The 26309-nt window shown below is 37.1% G+C and overlaps 1 protein-coding gene across 1 annotated transcript in view; it reads left to right on the plus strand.

Annotated features, from left to right (window-relative positions):
* CA8 (carbonic anhydrase 8) overlaps positions 1–26309 on the plus strand; it is a 151617-nt gene that overhangs the window by 119447 nt on the left and 5861 nt on the right. Inside the window, exons 5-7 of the mRNA XM_007939479.2 lie at positions 6133–6195; positions 9458–9506; positions 11277–11389. Of these exons, the coding sequence (XP_007937670.1) occupies positions 6133–6195; positions 9458–9506; positions 11277–11389 (225 nt within the window). The remainder of the gene's footprint in view (positions 1–6132; positions 6196–9457; positions 9507–11276; positions 11390–26309) is intronic.

Consider the following 26309-nt stretch of genomic DNA (forward strand, 5'->3'; position numbering starts at 1 on the left):
ATGCACCAGGCCTTGTTCTAAATGCTTTGTTTGATTCAGTCCCATCTTCAACTCTTTCAGGTATTCAGTTTAATCATCCTCACTGTATAGATCCATTACTATCAGTTTGTTGAACCGTTGTGGCTTACATGTTGCAGCAAAGCTAGAGGCTATGCCACTGGTATTTCAAATATAACCAGGACCACCTATAGAGAACAGGTTTTAGTGGTGCTTCCAGACTAAGATAGACTAGGAAGAAGGATGGGCAGCCACTTCTGAAGAAAGTGGCCACTGAAAACTTTATGAATAGCAGTGAAACAATGTCTGATATACTACTAGAAAACTTTTTGAATAGCCAGGAAACATTGTGCTAGAAAATGACCCCTCAGATTGGAAGGCACTCAAAATATATTTTGGGAAGAGCTGCTCTCCCAAAGTAGACCAAAACCAAAACCTAATCCACTGCCATCAACTTGATTTCTACTTGTAGTGACCCACATTGGGTTTCCAGGGCTATAAATCTTTATGGATGTAGATTACTCATCTTCCTCCTGTGGAGCAGTTGTTGGGTTTGAACTGCTGACCTTCTGGTTAGCAACCAAATGTGTTACTCAATATGCCACCAGAGCTCCTTCCCCAAAATAGAGTTGACTTTAAGGACAGATGGAGTAAAGCTTTAGGAACTTTCATTAACTGATGGGGCATGACACAAAATTTGAAGAAATAGCTGCAAACATCTATTAATAATTTGAATGTGGAACATGTAAAGTATGAATGCAGGAAAATTGGAAGTTGTCAAAAATAAAATGGAAGGCATAAAGGTCGATATTCTAGGCATTAGTGAGCTGAAGTGGACTGGTTTTGGCCATTTTAAATCAGACAATCATATGGTATACTGTGCTGGGAATGACAAACTGAAGAGGTCTGGAGTTGCATTCCTCATCAAAAAGAATGTTTCAAGATCTGTCCTGAAGTACAGTGCTCCATATGTCTATAAGGAAGACCAGTTAATAATGCTGTTATTTGAATTTATGCACCAATCATTAAAGCCATAGTTGAAGAAACTGAAGATTTTTACCAACTTCTGCAGTCTGAAATTGACCAAATATATAGTCAAGATGTATTGATAATTATTGGTCATTGGAATGCAACAGTTGGAAACAAAATAGAATCATCAGTAGTTGGAAATTATGGCCTCAGTGATAGAAAAGTCGCTGGAGATTGCATGATAGAATTTTGCAAGACCAGTGATTTATTCATTGCAAATACCCTTTTTTCAACAATATAAACAGTGACTATACATGTGGACTTCACCAGATGGAATACACAGAAATCAGATAAACTATATCTATGGAAAGAGGTAATGGAGAAGCTCAATATCTTGAACCAAAATAAAGCTAGGAGCTGACTGTAGAGCATACCATCAATTGCTCATAGGCAAGTTCAAGCTGAAGCTGAAGAAAATTAAAATAAGCCCATGAAAGCCGAAATACAATCTTAATTATATCCCACCTGAATTTAGAGACCATCTGAAGAACAGATTTAGCACATTGTAACACCAAAGACAAAAGACTAGACAAGTTGTGGGACAACATCAAGAACATAATACATAAGGAAAGCAAACAGTCATTAAAAAGAAAGCAAAGGAAGAAATACAGAAACAGATGTCAGAAGAGACTCTGAAACTTGCTCTTGAATGTAGGGTACCTAAAGCAAATGGAAGAAATGATAAAGTAAAAGAACTTAACAGACTTCTAAGGGCAGCTCTAAAAGATAGAGCAAATTATTATAGTGAAATGTGCAAAGACCTGGAGTTTGAGAACCAAAAGGGAAGAACACCCTTGGCATTTCTCAAGCCAAAAGAACTGAAGAAAAAATTCAAGCCTTGATTTGCAGTATTGAAGGATTTTATAATAAAAATATTGAACAATGAAGAAAGCATCAAAATAGGATGGAAGGAATGCACAGAGTCTTGTATCAAAAATAATTGATCAATGTCCAGCTATTTCAGGAAGTGGCACGTTATTAAGAGTCAATGGATTGAAAGAAGAAGTGCAAGCTGTACTGAAGGAATTAGTGAAAAATACGGCTCCAGGAATTGATGGCATACCCTTTGAAATGTTTCAGCCTACAGATGCAGCACTGGAGGTGCTGACTTGTTTATGCCATGAAGTTTGGAAGACAGCTAGCTGGCCAGTTGACTGAAAGAGATCATTATTTGTGCCCATGCCAAAGAAAGGTAATCCACAGAATGTGGAAAGTTTCAAACAATATTATAATATCATGTACAAGTAAAATATTGCTGAAGGTAATTAAAAAACAGTTGCATCAATATATTGGCAGGGAACTTCCAGAAATGCAAGCTGGATCCAAAAGAGGATGCGGAGTAAGGGATATAACTGCTGATGTCAGATGGATCTTAGCTACAAGGAAAGAGTACCAGAAAATCGTCTACCTGTGTTTTATTGACTATGCAAAGCCATTTGACTGTGTGGATCATAACAAATTATAGATAACATCGTAAAGAATAGGAATTTCAGAGCACTTAATTGTTCTCATGAGGAACATGTACATAGACCAAGAGGCTGTCATTTGAACAGAACAAGGGTATACTACATGATTTAAAATCAGGAATGGTGTGTCAGGATTGTATCCTTTCACCATACTTACTCAATTTGGATTCTGAGCAAATAATGAAAAGCTGAACTAAAATAAAGAAGAACGTGGCATCAGGATTGGAGGAAGACTTATTAACAACTTATAATATGCAGATGACATAACCCTGCTTGTTGAAAGTGAGGATGATTTGAATCACTGAGGAAGATAAAAGCTTACAGTCTTTAGTATGGATTTATACCTCAACATAAAGAAAACAAAAATCCTCACAACTGGACCAAAACACAATATAATGATAAATGGAGAAAAGATTGAAGTTATCAGGGATTTCATTTTACCTGAATACACAATTAGTGTCCATAGAGACAGTAGTCAGGAAATCAGACATCATACCGTACTGGGAAAATCTTCTGCAAAAGACATCTTTAAAGTGTTAAGAAGCAAAGATATTACTTTAAAGATTAAGATGCACCTGATCCAAGCCATGGTATTTTGAGTAGTGTCATGTGTGTGTGAAAGCTGGGCAATGAATAAAGAGGATGGAAGAACAGTTGATGGCTTTGAATGGTGCTGTTGGGGAAGAATAGTGAAAATACCATGGACTGCCAGAAGAATGAACAAATCTGTCCTGGAAGAAGCGCAGCTAGTATGCTCCTTAGAAACGAAAATGGCCAGACTTCTGGGGAGTGAAACTAAATGTACATGCAACGTTGAATGTAAAACAAACTCTTAAAAAAAAAAAAAAGCCCAGATTTCATCTCACCTGTTTTTTCCTTTGATACGTTTTCACCTAGAATATGTCACAGTTGATTAACGTTGAGGGAGACAGAGAATGTGAACATGTTGACAGGTACTCTGGCTCCTTGTAGGTCATTCTGCAAAAATGTGTGTGGGAGGGAAAAAGCTAATGATAACAAAGATTATTCATGCGAGGTTGTCAGAAGGGACCATTCCCTGGAGAAGGATGTCATGCTTGACACAGTAGAGGGTCAGTGAAGAAAGGGAAGACCATCAACAAGATGGATTGACACACTAGCTGCAATGATGGGCTCAAGCATAGCAAGGATTGTGAGGCCGGCACTAGACTGGGCAGTGTTTTGTTCTGTTGTACATGGGGTCTCTATGAGTTGGAACCGACTTGAAGACACCTAACTCTGGTGGCATAGTGCCCAAGACATTTGACTGCTAACCAGAAGGCTGGTGGTTCAAACCCATAGCCACTCAGAAGGAAGATTGAGCAATCTACTTCTGTAGTGATACCACCTTGGAAACCCAAGAAGGGTTCACCATGAGTCGGATCTGACTAACCGGCAGTGAGTTTTTTTTTTTTTTTTTAAACAACAACACCCTATAGATAAGGTTGTAAGATAACTTGCAACCTCACATGAGCGAGGTTGCTCATGAGGAAGTTGAAGAGCACAGAGATTAAGTAAACTTGTTGAAGGCTAAAAAGTGGCAGGTTCAAGATCAGAATCCCTGGCTATCCAGTGCAAATGATCTTGCTCCTGAACCATCCATTATATGAACAGCCTGTGAACAGATGTGAACTTTTTGTCACAGAGGTTATGATCTGACAGAAGATGCATGAAATGATAATAGTCCACAAGTGTAGATGTCTATTAGTGTCCACATGCTAAATTATGGTAAAATCAATAAAACTAAGAGAAATCTATTTCTGCTGGAGATCCAAGGAAGGCTTTTTGAGAACAACAGCCCATTTACCTGAGGTGTTTTGTTTCTTTTACTTTTAACTTCTGAGAATTCATTTTCTCTGAAGAGTTTATCTCAGGATTTGCAAATACTTGGAAAATCATTAAACTCTTAATTATTTTGAACTGATTGGCTTATCTTAGATTGTGTAAGTTTCTTATCTTTTTTCCTTTGATACATTTTCACCTAGCGTATGTCACAGTTGGTTAACGTTGAGGGAGACAGAGAATGTGAACATGCTGACAGCTACTCTGGCTCTTTGTAGGTCATTCTGCAAAAATGTGTGCGGGAGAGAAAAAGCTAATGATAACAAGGATTGCTCATGCGAGGTTGTAAGTTATCTCTGCTATTACTCTGCTCAGTGATCCTGGAATCATTGAATGCTGGTTGAAATGTGGAAATCAGATTCCACTTGCAATTTTTAAAGTTCAAGTCAAGAATACTTAATATCAGACTTTTTTTTTTTTTTTTTTTAAATTCTCAGATTTCTTTGGAGCATTTTACATGCTAAAAATATATAATGTTTTTAAAACAGAAGCTGTGAACAGCATATTCTTATTTATCTAAAGATAAATATGGTAGTTACAGGATTATGTCTAGTGGTACTCAAGAAATGTGTCCTGATTTTGGTGATTTTAACATATGAAACAACATGTACTCTTTTCTGAGTTAATACAAATTTGTCAATATTGAGCAAATCTCTGTAACACTAATCTGTAAATGCTAAAGGTAAAAATGAAAGGATTTGGACATGTACTGAATATCTTTAATTGCTAAAATGCCCTTGATAATTTTATATCACGTATTTTATTAATGTATTTATCCTAGAGTGAAAACACACACTCTGTAAAAGTAACATTGAGACATTTTTTTGAAAGTCCACAGACTATTGGGACCAGGAAAACATCCAAATTCATAGTGAAAGCAGCCGGTCTAATGGAGAATGAGGAAGATAATATTTGTGTACAATTAGAGTAGGAACTAAAAGCTACAAAATAATAACTGGTTGAAAGACAATCAGGGGAGTTAAAGTTAGGATATCTAAAAACGGGAAATTATCAGGGATAGGTAGATAACACATAAGTGGGATTACATGACTGGTTAAAGTACGTGCGCTTTAGTTTATTACAGGATGGTCCCAGGACAATAACAGGACAGGTTTTTCTGGAAACCGGCTATTAAAATTGTTTCCTCAATCATCCCTGTTCCTAAGTCTGTTGTAAAGATTTATTGATAATGATGTGCACCAAGACCCTGCTGGCATAAGCTACCTCATCTTGCATCTCTTTGGCCACAGTGAAAATATTCTCTGAGAACAGACTGTGATATCCTGCATTTGCCAGACCTCAGAGGAAAAGAATGTTTCCTTTAGGGCATATGGTTAGGTCAACATCAAATTTAGAGAACCTGCTATTTTTAGAAAAGGCAACTTTAAAATTCAACATGAATTCTAGACTCATGTCAAGACTTTAAGATATAGTTAAGTCTCTGTTTTCAGACTCCTCTATTTACTCACACTGAGTGCCTCTAATTTTAGACTTCATACACATTAGACACAGAACAGGAGTAAGACCTAATCTTCTTCTTCTTGTAGAAGAATTTAGAATGGATTCGTGGACATTACATATTTAATATTTTATGTATTAGTTTCTGTTACAACTTTAATTTATCTTTAGTAGACGTTAATTTGGTTGTTAATGAAAAGATCATTTAATTATTCCTCAAGGAGGACTTTCAGGTAGGCTAGAATCTTTGCTTTGTTAGTAACTTTGAGTAAAAATAAGCATTTAAAAAATTTATGGTTGTGGTTTGTGCTTTGTATTTCAGATAGGAAAAGAACATGTAGGCCTGAAGGCTGTGACTGAAATTCTCCAGGATATTCAGTATAAAGTAAGTCATTATTTAAAAGAAAATAAAAACACTGGTGTGTCAGAGGACTTGCTAGGTCTCAGAATAGCTGTTAAACTCATGGTTACGGTTTATTACAATGAGAGGATACAGATCAAAATCAGCAAAGGGAAAAGACACATGGGCAGAAGTTCATTAGAAATCTGGTATAAGCTTCCAGGCATGGCCCTCCCAATGGAGTTGCATGGGGACCCACTTCATCCTCCCAGCAGTGAAATGTGACAACACGTACAGAGTGTTACCAAGCAGGAAAGGTCATGCAAGCTTGGTGTCCAGGGTTTTCACTGGTGATCAGTCATATAGTGAACTCCATGTGAGTGACTGCACCTACTCAGAATCCAGCCACTCCACCAAGAGCTTAAGCAGGTTTTAACCATAATCATGTCAAGATAAACTTTACTAGTCAAACTAGGACAGGCTTACAAAAATACTTTCATTAGACAGAATATTCCAAGGAATCAGAGGTCATCTCCCAGTTCTGAGGACAAACCTGTCTTTGAAATGTTTCAGAGTTTGAGCAACTCGGGCCTTCTGAGTTAATTCTTTTCTGCCCACTGGTTACAGGAAAGCTGATTAAATGAAACAAACAATATGTGTTCATATTTCAAATTATATATATTACATGCTTAAAATCACATATCAAATTATGTATTTATTTCAGTTACATATATATTTCAATGATATATATATATATATTTCAGTTACATATGTTTCAAACTACATATATATACACCTGTATACACATATATACATATGCATGTATATGTATATATATATACACACACACATACATACACACACAGTCATGTGCCACATAACATCTATTTAGGCAACGTCTGACAGCATGTATGTCTGTGGTCTTAAAAGATTATAATACAGTTCAGAAATATTGATCAGAGAGGCAGACAAAGAGAATATAACTGGTCATAGTGAATATAACAGCTTCCTACATGCAGCATGTGTATCTCATGTCTCTTGTATACAGAGCGATTGAGCTGCCTGGCATATAATGGTACAGGTTTGGTTTGAACCATTACACAGTATATAATAGTACTAAACCAAAATATCAAACTCAAAGCCATTGAATTGATTCCAACTCATAGCAACCCCCATTGGTTTTCCAAGGTTGTAAATATTTATGAAAGCAGACTGCCTCATCTTTCTTCCATGGAACAGTTGGTGGGTTTGAACCGCTGACCTTTTAGTTAGCAGCCACATGCTTCAACTATTACACTACCAGAGCTCCTTGTATAATGGTATAGTAATCAACAATATATATGTCTTGATAGTCATAATAAATGCCTATATTACTGGCTTAATGTATTGTACAGAACTTTCTATTGTTATTTTAATATGAACTTTCCCTACTTACAAATAAAAAGTTTATTGTATACCAATTTATGCTACAAACAGTGTAAGCAGCAGCATTCAATCTCATGTATTGTGCAACTCTTGAGTGTTATAGAATTACCTCTCTGTTTAATTTTCTTTTAAAAATATTACCTTGAAATGCGTCATGGCTCCGAAATCCAGCAAAACCAGTGTTAGTGATAGCACCAAGAGGCAAAGGAGACATCTTGATCGGAAAGTGAAACAGGTTATTAAACAACACAAAGGTGGAAAATCAATGAATGCTATTGCTTGTGATTTAAGCATGTTTGCACCATGTCCAGATCACTATTGCACAGAATGTATCATGCACATTAAGTGATGCATGACTGTATATATACATAACAAGTACACAGGAGCTATAACAGCCCAGAGAAGGTGCTTTAGGACAATATAACTGTGTAGTGATATGGCCCAGCATCACTGGGAGGCCCAGTTCAACTATAAGGAATTCCTTTAATCTCACATGAGTCAGTTGAATATGAGAGGCCTTGGGAGAATTAATTTAATTCTTTGTGGCTACTGGGGATACAGCATAAGTGCTGAACTTGCTTGACGGAAAGGGATCTAATGATGGAAAGCCAATACTGAGGTCGGTCTGGGGATTGGAGTCTGATTTGCTGCACATAGGCATAAGCCCAGGGCATTTTGAGCCAGCAAGAACCTCCCCTGAAGATCTCCTGAGTGGGCTCAGACTGAACCTAGCTACTGAGGGAAGCCCTACACTACTAATCAGAAGGAACTGATGAAAAGAGGGTGAGGACACATTTGATTGATATTTGTCTAATAGAAATAGGCTGAGAAAATTCACTATATTTCTGTAGCTGATAGGACATGAGTAATGGGAAAGTAAGCTGAATTCTTAAATGTGTAAAACAGTGCCTGGAAATAAGGAAGAGACAGAATTTATGTGATGATTTTCCCTATTGCATCTGTACCTGTAGAGTAATTCTATAGGAGACATCCCACTAACATGACAGGTATGTCTGCCTATAAGGCATGTGCAATTTAAGTGGAAGCTCTGGTGACACAGTGCCTAAGGCATTTGACTGCTAACCAGAAGGTTGGCAGTTCAAACTCACCAGCCACTCCTCAGAAGAAAGGTTGGGGCAATCTACTTCCATAGTGATACTGCCTCGGAAACCCAAGGAGGGATCTCCATGAGTTGGATCCGACTCGATGGCAGTGAGTTTGGCTTGGTATTTGAAATAATGAATGTGTCAATTTATAGTGTTCTAAATGTCAATTGTTGAAAAATGGTACAAATATTTTAAATTTAATTGACCTTTTATAAAAGTTGATTGGAACTGAATATTTTCATTCTAGTATTAGATACTGCTCCCTGGTTGAATAGAGTGGAATTAAGTCTAGAACTGAATTACCAAATCTAAATGAGACAAGACAAGAAGTTGAGAGCCAAGTTGTAATGCCAAGGAGGTTAGGAGCTGAGATCCAAGCAGGAGGACAAAAGTTATTTTAAAAGTTCCCTGAGCCAGAGTTTGGGCTTTTTATACTGAGGCTCAAGTATGGATGTGCTGGGAACAGATAAAGTAGCTGACCTAGGACAGAAAGACACCATTTGTCAGCTTCCCACCAAGAATTACAGGAATAATCTATCTTCAGTAGCAGGAAAAAAAAGGAAGCCATAGAGTGATGGTGACGGTATCTTCTTGGAACCAGCCAGTGTTACACCAGTGAGAAGACAGAATGAGAAAGCCACACATCTGTGGGACAGGATGATATTATCCAGAGTAACCTTCAATCTTCAATATAGATTTTTGTTCTTAATAAACTTTTTATTCTAAGAATTTGGAAATTTCATGTTAACCTGGGATCTTTTTTTTTTCTCCCCCAGGGGAAGACCAAAATAATACCCTGCTTTAATCCTAACACTTTATTACCAGGTAAGTATTCATCAGATGCATAAGGTACACTTTATTTGTGGACATAACCACATTATTTTCCTCAGAATATGTATACTCACAGCCATTGAGTCAGTTCTGACTCATAGTGACCCCCATTGGGTTGCCAAGGCTAAAAATCTTTATGGAAGCTGACTGCCTCATCTTTGTTCCACAGAGCAGTTGGTGAGTTTAAACCACTGACCTTTTGGTTAGCAGCCAAATGCCTTAACCACTATACTACTAGAGCTCTTTCAGGATATATATGTGTATGTATGTGTGTGTATATATATATATATATATATATATATATATATATGTAAAACCCACTGTCATCGAGTTGATTCTGACTCATAGCCTTCTGGTTAGCAGCCAAATGCCTTACCCACTATGTCACCAGAGCTCCTTGGAGGATAATATATAGGTATATGTTAACTGCTAATAAAATTTTCATATAAATTTTCTGTAGCAGGTAATAGTTTCAGGTTTCTCTAAATAGGGGAGTAAATTTTCTGAAATAATAAGGAAACACTTTGCCACTAGTTCTCTTAATTGATGAATTTTCTTAGGTTTATCATATGTAAAATATTACTACCTCTGTGTGAACCACCAGCATAATAAAATAACCTTGGCATATTTCTAAGATTGATTAGTGAAGTTCTCATAAATCTCTATGATGAAATAAACTTTGTCTAGTTTTGTAAGTTTACCTCTTTGTAGTGCTACTCTTATTTGGGTATTATTCTAGTTGTTAATATATTCCTGTGCAGTTAAGAATTGTGCATAAATTCCACATAATATGATTTGAATTGTAGGTTATTTTGCATAAAATTTTGTTCTTCCACATATTTCTGTCTAAATTATGTGCTGTTTCATAATATTTCAAACAAAACAAAATGGGTTGATGCATTGTATCTTCTACTTTCTAAATTTAAATTGCTCTACAACAAACCAGTTTTTTGCTGTATCTTGAGTATTTACACATACTTAATCATGAATCCTTCTAAAGTAAAGCTAACTGATTTCATGAATATGGTTCTATATATGATTTCATATCATCATATAGTCTTAATACTTTGCTGGTGAATAATCAACATAGAGGTAGCTAGTTCAGAATGGTTAAAAACACCGGTTTTGAAGTCATACTGTGTGGATTCAAATCCTGCCTCTGTTAATTATTAGCGGAGTGACTTTGGGCAAATTACACACTCTTTCTGTGATTCCATTTTCCTGTCTGAAAAAATAATAGCATATCTCTTACTGGTTTGCCGTAAAGTTTAAATGAACTAACATGAAAGGCTTAGAACAGTGCCTGGCACGTGGTAAGCATTTAATAAATAGTAATGAATCTACAGGATTGCTACAAGTCAGAATTAGCTCAGTGGCAATGGTTTAGGTTTGAATCACTCAGGTAAATCCTACAATATGGGTAAAGAATAATATGGATCCATTTTTATTAATGTAACTAAAGTTGATATATATGTTCATCTGTCCTTTCAGCTATCCATCTCTTTTGCCATATTTAATGGATTAGTAATTCATTGATAGAAATCACTGTAAATAATAGAAAGATGATTCGTCATGTTTTTCATTGATTAGTTCCTCCATGATGATTAGTTTAAGAAGAAATATGTGAAGCTTTAGCTTAAAGGTGACATCAATGTGAAGTTGCACCATTTGGACAGTTTGTAAATTTTGAAAATTATAATTGAAGGCTTTAATGTTATTATTAATTAACTTGCCATTTCATGACATATTTCCTTTGTCATACAGACCCTCTGCTGCGAGATTATTGGGTGTATGAAGGCTCTCTTACTATTCCCCCTTGCAGTGAAGGTGTGACCTGGATATTATTCCGATACCCTTTAACTATATCCCAGGTACAGGTAAGTGTGGTACTTTTAAATCTTTTTAAGTAAAGTTCTAAGTTAAAGGTTAACTATTGTTTCCATAAAAGGGAAATGGCTGTTTCATGTTTTATTTCCCTTTAGATCCCTCACATCTTTTCAAATGAAAGTTAAATGTCTTGAGCCAGTGAAAGCAATTCAAAGGTCAAGAACGAACAAAACCAACTATCATTTATGATCTGTATTTTTAAAGTTAGTTTTTATAGAGTAAATAAAAGTCACTGAAATAGACAAACTTTTGATTAGACCAGTTATTCTTTATGTGGGTTTTCCCAGGTGTGGAGGGAAGAAATGTCTTGGAAGTAGAGTGAGAATGCTGGTTATTTCTGGAAGTCGTACATGGGTTTTGTAATGGCTTTTCCTTAGTGTGCACAGGAAAATGCTGTATGCAGCGAGATGAGGGAACTGTAAATGATGCACTAGAAAGTTCTGGATTGTTTTCTTGCTCCACTTTGGTTGCCTGCCTCCCACTTGAGCTCTGCATGGGTGCTCTAGATGCTGCTGCACAGCGGGGTCCAGCCTCAGGATGAATTGTCACTAGGATGTGAGCTGGTAAAACATGAGGCAACCACAGTGTAAGGTGTTAAACAGTGATTTTGACATTTTTACAAAGAGATGCTTTAAATGTCTCTTATCCTCTAAGGATCCATCTAAAGGATGTTTTCTGGTAAAGTAGTTCTTCTGAGAGTTCCTGGATGTTGCAAATGGTTAACATGCTCCACTGCTAACTCAGAGTTTGGCAGTTCAAGTCCACTCAGAGGCAACTTCGAAGAAAGGCCTGGTGATTTACTTCTGAGAAATTAGCCATTGAAAACTGCGGAGCACTTTTCTACTCTAAAACACATGGGGTCACTATGAGTCAGAGTTGATGGCAACAGGATTGGCCTATTTTCCCTGCATGATCAGTCTCAGAGGTTTGGGCAGTACTTTAAAATAGACCATGTGTTCTTCAGTAACTTTTTACAAACTTCTTTTATATCCTCAAGTTTACTAACTGCTCAGTAAAGCCTCCTTTTGTTTGTCCTTGAAACTTTAAAATTCTTCATTCAACCTGAGTTTCTATTTAATTCTGTGTTTCTAAGGATTAATTTAAAATATCCCCCATTCAGCTTCCATACCTTTCATTATTTTACAAATTTTTATCACACCACCTTTGGCCCTTCATATATTTAATATGATGAGTCCTAATTCCTTTATATTTGTTCATCTGTTCTAACAAGAGATTATTCCTGAGTGGTAACTGGGACCAGAAGATAGGGAGATTAAAAACACAGTCTCACAAACTTCACCTTTGAGTTGGGGATGCAGATGGCTATACAGATAGTCCCGATACACTGTGGAAAAAAAGGTGCTTCAGAGACATAATGGAACAGTCTAACACAGACTAGGGAGTGCAGGGGATAATTCCTGGAAAATAATAGGAGTTATTTGGTGAAGGAGATGGAAGAAATTAGAATATTGATTCTAAAGTTAAGAGTATAGATTTGGAATACTTATATATACATTTGAGATTTAACAGCAAAAGATAGTAGCTACAATAATAGATAAACCCCACAAAACCAGTGAATTATAGTTGAAATTTCTTTCTCATATAAAATCCAGTGTATGTGTTCCTGATTTGCAGTATAAACTCTCTGTGCAGCCATCCAGGAAATCAGGTCTCAGGAAGCTCTGCAGTCTTCAGCACATTGCTTTCAGGGATGACCTGGGTATGGGTGTCTAGCTAGCAGAGAGTAAAAGAGCATGGAGGATCACAGGGGGAGGTTTTCAAGGGCCAGTCTTAGAAATGGTGAATCACACTTAGGCTTTCTCCTGAAGGGATCTTAGCCCCGTGAACATTCCTCATTGTAGAGAGGCTGGATGTGTGATGGCTTCATGTCCAAGAAGAAGGCAAAATGGATTAGATGATCACATCAGGTAGCCATTTCTGCCAGTAGAGCTCAAGGTGGGAGGAGGACAGGGTAGCCCAACTGAGTCTAGCATCACAATGTAGGTGGAGGAGATGGTACTGTGAGGGCAACTAAGGACTTGTCCAAGGGCCTTGAGTGAACCAAGGGAAGTGTCCTGGAATACAGCAAAGAAGAGAGTGTTTTCTAAATATGGAGGAGGAGGTTAGTGCCCAATGCCTGCTCCTCACCTAACCATCAAATACCTGCACTGTAGACACGGGACCCAGGCACCATAGCTTGGCCCTCATCCTTCATTCTGAACTACTGAATATCATTTGGCTTAAATTCTGGACCTCGACCTGCTCTTGGTCCTTTTAGATCAGGGTTGAAAAATATTAATTGGATTTAGACACATTACTTTTGTTCAAGGGTAATTTTCTAAAAATAGGTCAGACCTTTTAGAGTAAAATTTTTCTCTGTAACCACAATGAATTTCAATATATTGAAAGTCAAGTAGGAAATTAACATTTTTGAGCCACAAAAAAGAAATTCCCATTTCTACTTAGAATTCCATTAAAGGTTCCCTTATTGACATGGCACTGGGAATGTGCTAATGTTGAATTGTATTGTATATGCTAACTAACATTGCATAGACAGAGATGTAACATTTTGCTGTCATGTTGCCAGTATGCTATGCTAAGATCTAGAGATATATTACTATACTATTGGATCTTGCAAACTTCAAAGGAAACCTAACTTTGTATGGTCTTTCTGAGTAAGGCCAGTGATGAGGTCTAATTCATTCATCCTTTTTTATCATTGGCAACTAAACTGTATCTTTATAAAGGGGAGCCATGGCCAAAGAAAAGTGTATTGGAAAGAATAATCTCATCTTCCCTTGAAAACAGATGCTTTTCCAAATTAACTATAGCCTTTTAGAGCATTTGTGCTATACTGGTGAGCATAGCTGCCTTCCACATAGCTGTAGTCTTTCAATGAAAAAGATTTAGATGCTATTAGCATGTGGCTCCATTGCAGCATCTTTCAGAGAGTAGCAGTGTTAAAATGTATATACACACAGATACATGCATATATCATCAGGTATATTAAACACACTTTAGAGTGACTTAGGAAAAAATGAAGATCTTAGAACACAAATCAGTCTATCCTTGCCGTGATTGCTTTCCTTGTTGCTACTCATATAATTTCAGAGAAGGCAGAGCAGAAGCAGATAAGTTCAGAAAGGGCAGTGAAAATAAGAAGAGCTAAAGGAAGAAGATATGATTTGCTTGGTCTAGAATCTAGATTAAGAAAAATCGGGAAGTCTCCTATTATTTCCTTTAAATGGTAGCAGAGAAAGAAAAATGATTGATATATAAAATAACAAAAGGGATAGAGAAGGACAGGTAGCATCTCTGCATAGATGATTATATTGGGAAATATAAAACGTTAAATTGAGCCTAAGGAAAAATTTTCTTCCTTCATCGTATTGTTAACTTACATAATTGCAGTTGCTGGTATCAATATGGAAACTGGTGTCTTGAAATGCATGATCTGCCACTAGTGCCTGCAGTAGCCACATTAAACAAGAAGTTCTAAATCATAATGCTTGCCTATAAAATGTACAGTAGCTTGATGCAAGGAGGAATAGTTTTTGACAGGGGGGTGGTGTTGACAATTAAGTCCTTTGTGGAGCAGTTACAGCTTCACAAGAATTCATAGAATATAAGACTGGAAGCCTCTGCTTATTTAATTTTTCATATTAATCCTGGTTAGCATACAATATACTAGGCGAGAGAAAAAATTAAATGACTAGTTGATCTATACAGGATTTCAATGAGTGTAATTTTCTCTATTTTTAAAATAATCTATAGCTATTAAATAACTTTAAGTAATGCAAATAGCCTAAACACTAGCAAACTTAATTAAATTTTAAAATATTTAAAATTTTAAATTTTCAACTAAAATTAAAACAAAATATCAGCTGGATTGTTGTGTTTGGAAATGAGATTTCAAGAATAGAAATAAAAATACCAAATTTCATCAAATTTAACAACATAATTTGTAAGACACATCCTGATTTCAGAAATATGTAAAAATGTAAACAATACTTACCTTAGTATTGACAAAATATGGTATTATGATGGTATGTGTACAAATATGTGTGTGTGTGTGTAAAAACACACATGGAAATGGGTTGATCATTACATATACTTTCCTTTTCTTCTTTATATCCTTCTCTCTCTTTATTTATGTATATTTTCCTTACATTTCTATTTCCAAATTATCTATTATCTCAAATTAAATGCATTTGTCTTTGGATTTTCCTTTCTCTTTCAACTTAAACTAATAGCAGTGAAACAGAGCTATAAGAATATGTGTATGGTTTTTCATCTTGTGGATATATATGTTAGAACTTGGAAAACCATTTTAATATTCTTTTCGTTTCAGTCTTAGCACTTCTTTATCCTTCCCCATTGGATATTTCCTATGGGTTAAAAAAAGTAGAGTTTTTCATAGCACCCAACAGGTAGTGTTAGTATGCCTGATCCTATACAACTGAAGAAATCTGATGATGTTCAGTACTTAGTAGCAGGCATTTCTTGTCTTTGTGCTCAATATGGGATTTGGAGTGGTACAAACAGGAGCTCTGGTAGCGTAGTGCCTAAGGCACTTGACTGCTAACCAGAAGGCTGGTGGTTCAAACCCACCAACCACTCCTCGGAAGAAAGAGGGGGCAATCTTCCATAGTGATACTGCCACGGAAACCCAAGGAGGGGTCGCTATGAGTCAGGTCCGACTCGATGGCACATAGCAAAATAACAACAACCAGAACAACAACAACAACAAACAGTTTACACTTGACCACTAACCTAAAGGTTGACTGTTCAAATCCACCCATTGGTGCTGCAGAAGAGAGGCCTGGCAGTCTGCTTCCACAAAGATTATAGACAAAAAACCCTGTGGAAAAATTGTACTCTGTAACACATGGCATCACCATAGGTTAGAATTGGGTCTATGGCTCTAGGTTTGTTTTTCTTGGTTATGATAAAGACCAAGTTGCTTTGGAGTTAGATCATAGGCATGTTTAAATGTTATTTCCAATACTTTTGGAAGCATTTTTTTCTAAATATAATTATATAGATTTATTTAAATCTATTATATATGATATATTTATTAATAATTACATATATTTATAGAATTAAATATGTACCATATCTGCATATAATGTGCTCAGGTAAATAATGTAATAACACATATTACATGCATAGCATGCATAGGAAACTAAGGTACAAGGGTGTTGTCCTATTTGAAAAAAAAAAAACATATAATATATATTTTTTGCATCAAAAATAGCATAGTTACAATTACATATCTATAACTATAACTATATATCCATCACTCATTTGCCATTTTCTTGTACTGTGGTGGCTTGCATGTTGCTGGGGGGCTGGAGGCAATGCAACCAGTATTTCAGATACTAGCAGAGTCACCCATGGTGGACAGATTTCAGTGGAGCTTTCAGACTAAGACAGACTCAGAAGAAGAAAGGAGTCATTCATTTCTCAAAGTATTGGCCAGTGAAAACCTTATGAATAGCAGTGAAACACTGTCTGATAGATTACTGGAAAACTTGATGAATACCCAGAAACATTTTCTGGTACAATGCTGAAAGATGAGCCCCTCAGGTGAGATGACACTCAAAATATGACTGGGGAGGAGCCGCCTCCTCAATGCAGGGTCGCCTTAATCACATAGCTGGAGTACAGCTTTCTGGACCTCCATTTTCTGATGTATGTAGCATGACTCAAAATGGGAAGAAACAGCTACATGGCATGACTCAAAATGGGAAAAAACACCTGTGAACGTCCAGTAATAATTGGAACATAGAAGTATGAAGTATGAATATAGAAAAATTAGAAGTTGTCAGAAATGAATTGGAACTCACAAAAATCAAAATCCTAAGCATTAGCTGAAATGGACTGGTTTTGGCCATTTTGAATCAGACAATCGTATCTCTATTATGCTGAGAATAAAAAATTGAAGAGGGATGGTGTGGACCTCATCATGACAAAAAATGTTTCAAGATCTATCCTGAAGTGCAATGTTGTCAGTAATAGGATAATATCCCTATGCCTGCAAGGAAGACTAGTTAATAGTATGTTATTCAAATTTATGTACCAACCACCAAAACCAAAGATGAGAAAATTGGAGATTTTTACCAACTTCTCCAGTCTGAAATTGACCAAACATGCAATCAATATGTATTGATTATTACTGGTGATTAGAATGCGAAAACTGGAAACAAAGAAGAATCACTGTTAGTTGGAAAATATGGCCTTGGTGATAGAAATGATGCCACAGATCACATGATAGAATTTTGCAAGACCAATGACTTATTTATTGGAAATACCGTTTTTCAAATAGCATAAATGGTGGCTATACAAATGGACCTTGCCAGATGGAATACACAGGAATCACATTGAGTACATCTGTAGAAAGAGGTGATGGAGAAACTCAGTATCTTCAGCCAATAAAAGGCCAGGAGCTAACTGTGGAACAGACCATCAGTTTCTCAAATGCAAGTTCAAGTTGAAGCTGAAGACAATTAAAACAAGTCTATGAGAACCAAAGTATGACCTTGATTATATCCCTCCTGAGTTTAGAGACCATCTGAAGAATAGATTTGACACATTGAATACCAGTGACTGAAAACCAGATGAATTGTGAAATGACTTCAAGAACATCATCCATGAAGAAAGAAAAAAGGTCATTAAAAAGACAGGAAAGGAACAAAAGACCAAAATGATGTCAGAAGAAACTCTGAAACTTGCTTTTGAACAGAGAGTAGCTAAAACTAATGGAAGAAAAGACAAGATAAAAGAGCTGAACAAAAGATTTCAAAGAGCAGTGCAAGAAGGCAAAGTCAGTTATTGCAGTGAAAAGTGCAAAGACCTAGAGTTAGAAAGCCAAAAGGGAAGAACGTGCTTGACATTTCTCAAGCTGAAAGAACTGGAAAAAAAAAAAAAAAAAATCAAGCCTTGAGTTTCAGTACTGAAAGATTCTTTGGGCAAAATATTGATGGATGCAGGAAACATGAAAAGAAAATGGAAGGAATACACAGAGTCACTATGCCAAAAATACTTGGTTGATGTTCATCTATTTCAAGAGGTGGTATATGATCAAGAACCAATGGTATTGAAGGAAGAAGTCAAAGCTGCACTGAAGGAAATGGTGAAAAACAAGGCTCCAGGAATTGTTGGAATACATTGAGATGTTTCAACAAACAGATGCCATGCTGGAGGCACTTACTGGTCTATGCCAAGAGACTTGGAACCTGGCCAACTTACAGGAAGAGATCCATATTTGTATGCATTCCAAAGAATGGAGATCCAAAAGAATGTGGAAATTATCAAACAATATCATTTATACCACAAGCAAGTAAAATTTTGCTGAAGACAATTCAAAAATGATTGTAGCAGTATGTTGTTGTTATGTGCCATCGAGTCACTTCCAGCTCATAGCAACCTTATGTAAAACAGAATAAAACACCACCCAGTCCTGTGCCAGCCTCATGATCCCTACTATATCTGAGCCCATCGTTGCAGCCACTATGCCACTCCATTTTGTTGAGGGCTTTCCCCTTTTCCATTGACCCTCCACTTTACCAAGCATGACATCCTTCTCCAGAGAATGATCCCTTCTGACAACATGATGGAAGTAGGTGAGATGAAGTTTGGCCATTCTCACTTCCAAGAAGCACTCCGGCTGCACTTCTTCCAAGATAGACTTGTTAGTTCTTTTAACGGTCCATGGTACTTTGAGAATTCTTTGCCAACACCGCAGCTCAAAAGCATCAATTCTTTGGTCTTCCTTATTCGTTGTCCAGCTCTCTCATGCATGAGGTGACTGAAAATACCATGGCTTGGGTCAGGTGCATCTTAGTCTTTAAGGAGACAGTTTTGCTCTTCAATACTTGAAAGAGGTCTTTTGCAAGAGATTTGCCCAATGCAATATGTCTTTTGATGTTTTGACTGCTGCTTCAATTGACATTGATTGCAGAACCAAATAATAAATGAAGTCTTTGACAACTTTAATATTATCTCCATTTATTGTGATGCTGCTTATTGGTCCAGTGGTGAGGCTTTTTGTTTTCTTTATATTGAGATGTAATCCATACTGCAGACTGTAGTCTTTAATCTTCATCAGTTAAGTGCTTCAAGTCATCCTCACTTTCATCAAGCAAAGTTGTGTCATCTGTATATCTCACGCTGTTAATGAGCCTTCTTGCAATCCTGATTCCATGCTCTTCTTCATATACTCCAGCTTCTTGGATTATCTGCTCAGCATACAGATTGAATAAGTACAGTGAAAGGATATAACCCTGACACACTCCCTTCCTGATTTTAAACCATGCAGTATCCCCTTGTGCTGTTGGAATGACAGCCTCCTGGTCTATGTACAGGTTCCTCATGAGTATAATTAAGTGTTCTAGAATTCCCAATCTTCTCAATGTTATCCACAATTTGTTATGATCCACACAATTGAATGCCTTTGGGTAGTCAATAAAACACAAGTAAACATCTTTCTGCTATTCTTTGCTTTGAGCCAAAATCTGTCTGACATCAGCTATGATAATCCCTCACTCCATGTCCCTTTCTGCAACCAGTGTGCATTTCTGGAAGTTCTCTGTCAATATACTGCTGCAACCATTTTTGAATTATCTTCAGTAAGATTTTACTTGTGTGTGATATCAATGTATTGTTCGATAATTCCCACATTCTGTGGCACAAATTCTTTGGAATGGGTACAAATATGGATCTCTTCCAGTCAATTGGCCAGGTAGCTGTCTTCCAAATCTCTTGGCATAGCTGAGTGAATGCCTGCAGTGTGGCATCTGTTTGTTGAAACGTCTGAATGGATATTCTGTCAATTCCTAGAGCCTTGTTTTTCACAAATTCTTTCAGTACAGCTTCAACTTCTTCTTTCAATACCATTGGTTCTTGATCATATGCCACCTCCTGAAATGGATAATCATCTACCCATTCTTTTTGGTACAGTGACTCCATGTATTCCTTCCATCTTCTTTTGATACTTCCTGCATCATTCAACATATTGCCTGTGGAATCTTTCAGTATTGCAATTCAAAGCTTAAATCTTTTCCTCTGTTCTTTCAGCTTGAGAAATGCTGAGCATGTTCTTCCCTTTTTTTTTTTCAAACTCCAGGTCTATGCACATTTCATTATAACTTTGTCTTCTCGATCTGCTGTTTGAAATCTTCTATTCAGCTCCTTTATCTTGTTGATTCTTCCATTTACTTTAGCTACTTTCAATTGGAGGGCAAGTTTCAGAGTCTTTTCTGACATCCATTTTGGTCTTTTCCTCCTCTCCTGTCCTTTTAACGACCTTTTGCTTTGTTCATGGATGATGCTCTTGGTGTCATCCCACAATTCTTCTGGCTTTTGGTCATTTGTGTTCAGTGTAGCAGTATATTGACAGGGAACTTCCAGAAATGCAAGCTGTATTCAGAAAAGGACATGGAACAGGGGATATCGTTGCTAATGTCAGATGGATCTTGGCTGAAATAAAAAATACTAGAAAGATGTTTACTTGTGTTTTATTGACTATGCAAAAGCATTTGACTATGTGGATCATAACACACTTTGGATAATATTGAGAAGAATGAGAATTCCGGAACACTTAATTGTGCTCATGAGGAATCTGTACATAAATCAGGAGGCTGTCATTTGAACAGTACAAGGAGATACTGCATGGTTTAAAATCAGGAAGAGAGTGTGTCAAGTTTGTGTCCTTTCACAATATTAGTGGATAAGGTACTTGGCTGTTAACCAGAAGGTCAGCAGTTCAAACCCACCAGGCACTCCATGGAAGAAAGATTGAGTGATCTACTGCTGTAAAGACTTCCAGCCTTGGAAACCCAGTGGGGGTTGCTATGAGTCAGAATCAACTCAGTGGCAGTGAGTTTGGTTTTTCGGATGCTGAGCAAGTAATCTGAGAAGCTGGACTCTATTAAGAAGAGCACAGTATCTGGACTGAAGGAAGACTCATTAACAACCTGCAATATGCAGATGACACAACCTGGCTTGTTGAAAGTGAAGATGACCTTGAAGCACTTACTGATGAAGATTACAGACTACAGTCTGCAGTATGGATTACACCTCAACATAAAGAAAATTAAAACCCTCACAACTGGACCATTAAGCACCATCATGATAAATGGAGAAAAGATTCAAGTTGTCAAAGATTCCATATTACTTGCTTCCACAATCAACACCAATGAAAGTGTTGTTTGTTGTTATGTGCTGTGGAGTCAGACCCACCTCATGGTGATCCCTCCTTGGATTTCCGAGGCAGTATCACTACGGAAGTAGATTGCCCAACCTTCCTTGAGGAGTGGCTGGTGGGTTTGAACCACCAGCCTTCTAGTTAGCAGTCTAGTGCCTTAGGCACTACACTACCAGAGCTCCTATCAATGGAAGTAGCAGTCACAAAATCAGAGGATGTATTTCACTGGGTAAATCTGCTGCAAAAAACTCTTTGGAGTGCTGAAGAGCAAAGATGTCTCTTTAAGGACTAAGGTGTGCCTTCCCCAAGCCATGGTAGTTTCAATATCCTCATATGCATTTGTAAGCTGGACAGTGAATAAGGAAGACCGAAGAAGAGTTGATGCTTTTGAGTTGTGGTATTGGTGAAGACTACTGAAAGGACTATGGATTGCCAAAAGAACTAACAAATCTGTCCTGGAAGAAAAGTAGCTGGAATGCTCCTTGGAGGTGACTTTATCTCACCTACTTTGGTCATATTGTCAGAAGGGACCATTCCCTGGAGAAGGATATTATGTTTGGTACAGTGGACAGTCAGCAAAAAAGGGAAGGTCCCCAGCGAGATTGATTGACACAGTGACTGCAACCACAGTGACTGCAACAATGGACTCAGGTATAGCAAGGATTGTGAGGCTGGCACAGGACTAGCTAGCATTTTGTTCTATTGTACATAGGGTTGCTATGAGTTGGAACTGACTCGGTGCTCGATGCAAATATATGTATGTATTTTGTTCCCCCCCCCATAAGTTCAGATTTAGTAGGTCTGGGGTGAGGAATGATAATTTGTATTTGTATTATGGTGAGCACACTTTGAGAATCACTGTTTTATAGCTAGACAACCCTTGTGGTAGAGTTGTTGAGCACTTGGCTGCTAACCAGAAGGTTGGCGGTTCGAACCTACCACCTACTCTGGGGGAAAAAGAAGTGGAAGTCTGCTGTTGTAAACAGTACAGCCTTGGAAACCCTATTGGGTCACTATAAGTTGGCCTGGACTCCAACAGGTTTTATACTTATCTGCATTCATCTTCATATATAATTTATGTAGCACTTTAACGCTAAAATGCTGAATTTATGAAGGTTATTATTTTGGGTATCTCAAGACCTGTCCTGTGCAATGGAAATACAATATGAACCACAAATTATAATTTTCAGTTGTCTAGAAGCCTCAGTAGAAAGAGTAAAAAGAAACAATCAGAATTAATTCTAACAATATATTTAACCCAGTATATCCAATATATTATTACTTTAACATATAATTAAGAATATAAAGCTACATTCTTATTTTCATGCTAAATCTTTGTATATTTCAGTGCATATTCTGCACTTTCATTACATCTCTGTTCAGATTAACCACATTCTATTACTCGGTAGTTACACAGAACTGGTGGCTGCTGGAATGGACAGTGTAAATCTGAATTTTTCTACCCTGGGAGACTCCTTCTTTGCTTTCTTAAAATATGTTATATTTAGGTGCTTGTGGGGGGTATTTTGTGTGTTTTTTTTAGTGTCCCTGTGATAGAAGACACTGTTCCTGGGGACATGGACCATTTAATTGTCATGTAAGTTTCAATATGTGTGGGTCTTCAGTACCTATTCTGAAGCAATGAAGGGAAGGAAGTGAGGGAGTGCAGGGCTACCTTAGGGAGAAGAATTGGAATAAGAAGAAAGTTGACATCAATGTTATTGGAGAAAGGAGGATGCTCAGTTTTTGTTTTTGTTTTTTTCCACCCCTCTCTTCTCTTCCATGGGAGCTCTGGTGGCATAGTGGCTAAGGCATTTGACTGCTAACCAGAAGGCTGGTGGTTCAAACCCACCAGCCACTCCTTGATAGGAAGATAGGACAATCTACTTCTGTAGTGATACCACCTCAGAAACCCAAGGAGAGGTTGCTATTAGTTGGAATTGACTTGACAGCAGTGAGTTGGGTTTGTTTTTTTTAGTCTGCTTTTTTGTTTATTTTTTTTTTAATTAAAAAAAAAAAAAGGAAACCAGATAGGGAGTCAGTGGTGTAATGAAAATTGGCTTGTTGACGTGAGGTCAGTAAGAAAGTGGGAGCAATGATTTTAGACACTGTTTTAGTTTCCTAGAGCTGTTATAACAGAATACTACCAAGTAGATAGCTTAAAAGAACAGAAATCTCTTTCTTTATTCTGGAGGCTAGTAGTCTGAAATTGAGGCATCAGACATGTAAATTCCTCCTGAGAGCTCTGAGAGAGAATCTGTTTCATGCTTCTCTCCTAGCTTCAAGTGATGACTGGTGATCCTTGGTGTTCCTTGGCTTGTAGATGCATCACTCCAATCTCGTTCCACGCTTCCTTTTCCCTCTGTGTGTTCTCTGTGTGTCTCTTCTTCTTTTTTATAAGGACACCACCACTCATATTGGAATAGGACCCACCCTACTCTGGTATGACCTCACCCCAACCTAACTTATAACATTTTTAAACACTCTGTTTCCAAACATGGTCATGTTCATAGATAGAAGTGGTTAGAACTTCAACATATCTTTTTTGGGAGACTCAATTCAATCCATAGCAGGTAGAAAGTTAGATGATGGAGTAGAAGAAAATTTTAAAAAAATGGAAACAAGCCAGCAGTATGTGAAAGGTATATGCAGTACTTAAGGCACAGTGCATGCACTACACACACACATAAATAGATGAGACTGTGTGAGTGTAGTTTGCTTTTGAGTCTTTCATTTCATTAGTATTATAAGGAATTATATTATTGTAACTTTTTTTTAATTCATTTTTTAAGTTTTATTGTGATTTGGGTGAAAGTTTACAGAGCAAATTCATTTTTCATACAGCAGTTCATACACATTTTGTCTCATGACATTGACTGCAATTCCCTACAATGTAATAGCTCTCTTCCCGCTTCCTCCCCATAGTTACCTCTTCCCTGTGTCCTTTCCTCCTACTATAACTCTTTTATTGTCATCATTTGATAATAAAAGAAGGGGAGAACCCTGACTTTTACATATCATATTTCTCTTTTGACGTTATGACATACAGAATATAAGTCAAAACAACTCTATAGAGATTTGGGAGCTCAGGTCCTAAAATCATTTAGCACCAAACCACAAATGCTGAAAATTAGCTTTGTACATGTTCAAGAAGCAGCCTTGAAGCTGAGTTTTTGATGGAGACTCAAAATTCTGAGTCAGTGAAATTTGAAATAAATATCTTAGACCAATTGGAGTACCACCCTGGTTCAGAGAACAGGTGCTGTTCAACTCAACTACCTTTGGAAGAGGAGAATGTCTCCCTGAGTGTTGGGTCTCTTCTCTCTCTTTTTAAAAATTGGTTAAAAACAAAACCCACATTAGATAGAGCATTAGAAGACAATGCAACAAGCATACAGATATGTGACAGTGATGGTCTCATACTTCTCTGACATTTGCATTTTGTTGTAGGCTCTCATCCTGAAATATTATTGTCATTTATAACCTCTTTTCAGTGTGCAGAAGCTAGAATTGGGCTCTCTCAGTGTGCACTTGAAACCATTTGAAGTGACTGAAGGGTTTTGAAGCATGGTTGCTTCAGAATAATCAGCATTTCAGAAAGAAATGCTTTTTCCTCAATCTGTGTTGATGTTTGAAGTCTTCAAAGTGTTGCTATGATCAGAGAAAAACATTTCTTATGAAATAGGTTTCTCTTCGAGTATAGTGATTAGGGACTGTCTTGCTGTTGATTGAGATAATCTCTTCTGAAAGAAGCAGTTTTCACAGAAGATGCCAGACTGGACCTTAGTGACCTATCTTCAGTACAAAATATGTAAACATAAAGTCAATCTAGCTTTAAGATAAACTTCAAAATCAATATAAAAAATGGAGTATTTTCTACACTGTACCTAGGCAGTAAAATTTTTGGCCCACATTGCTCATTAACAACAGCCCTGCCCATGGTTAATAGACTCTACTTGCAGCTATTACATATTTCAAATCAAATGTAAGTCAGAACAGATGGCTGTATATTATCTCTTATTCTTTCTAGTCTACTTTTTGCAGCTAAAGTTATAGCTGCGTTTTGCTTGCTGCTATTGTTTTGGTTCAACTTCAAAAGATATTGTGTAATTTGATTATTAATAAGAGTGCTAGCTAGTATTTATTGGACAGTTCTTATGTGCTGGGTACTATGCTGAGTGATATTCATGAATTATCTTTCTTACACCTACATCATCTTTGTAAAGAGTGTTATAATCATTTCCATTGTCCTAATGTGGAACCTGGGGCAGGCTGGAGGAGGTGAAGTAAATTTGTTTATTTGGGTCTTGGTGGCAGATCTGGGACTGTAACCCTTGTCTTCTGAGGTAGCATCCACTGTTTTAAGCATTATATTCTTTTTGAAAAGACTAGGATTCTCTGACTGATGAGGTATCTTTTTAGAGAAAAATTTAGGAGTAAATACATAACACAGATAATTTCAGGGATTTTCAGGCAATCTAAATTCTAGAAATTTTTCAGATGCAGCAGGCACTAGTAACTACCTATATTCTTTCTAAGACCTTAAGGAAGTCTGGACCACAATTATGGTCTAGCCAAGTTGACACACAGCTCCAACTATCACACTGTGACTCCAAGAATAATAATAAGTTCTCTAGTATAATTCATTGGGAGCTCTGGTAGTGTAGTGCCTAAAGCACTTAACTGCTGACCAGAAGGCTGGC

Source organism: Orycteropus afer, unplaced genomic scaffold (assembly GCF_000298275.1).
Source record: "Orycteropus afer afer isolate SDZICR_OR568_19922 unplaced genomic scaffold, OryAfe1.0 scaffold00060, whole genome shotgun sequence".
Classification (NCBI taxonomy): Eukaryota; Metazoa; Chordata; class Mammalia; order Tubulidentata; family Orycteropodidae; genus Orycteropus; species Orycteropus afer.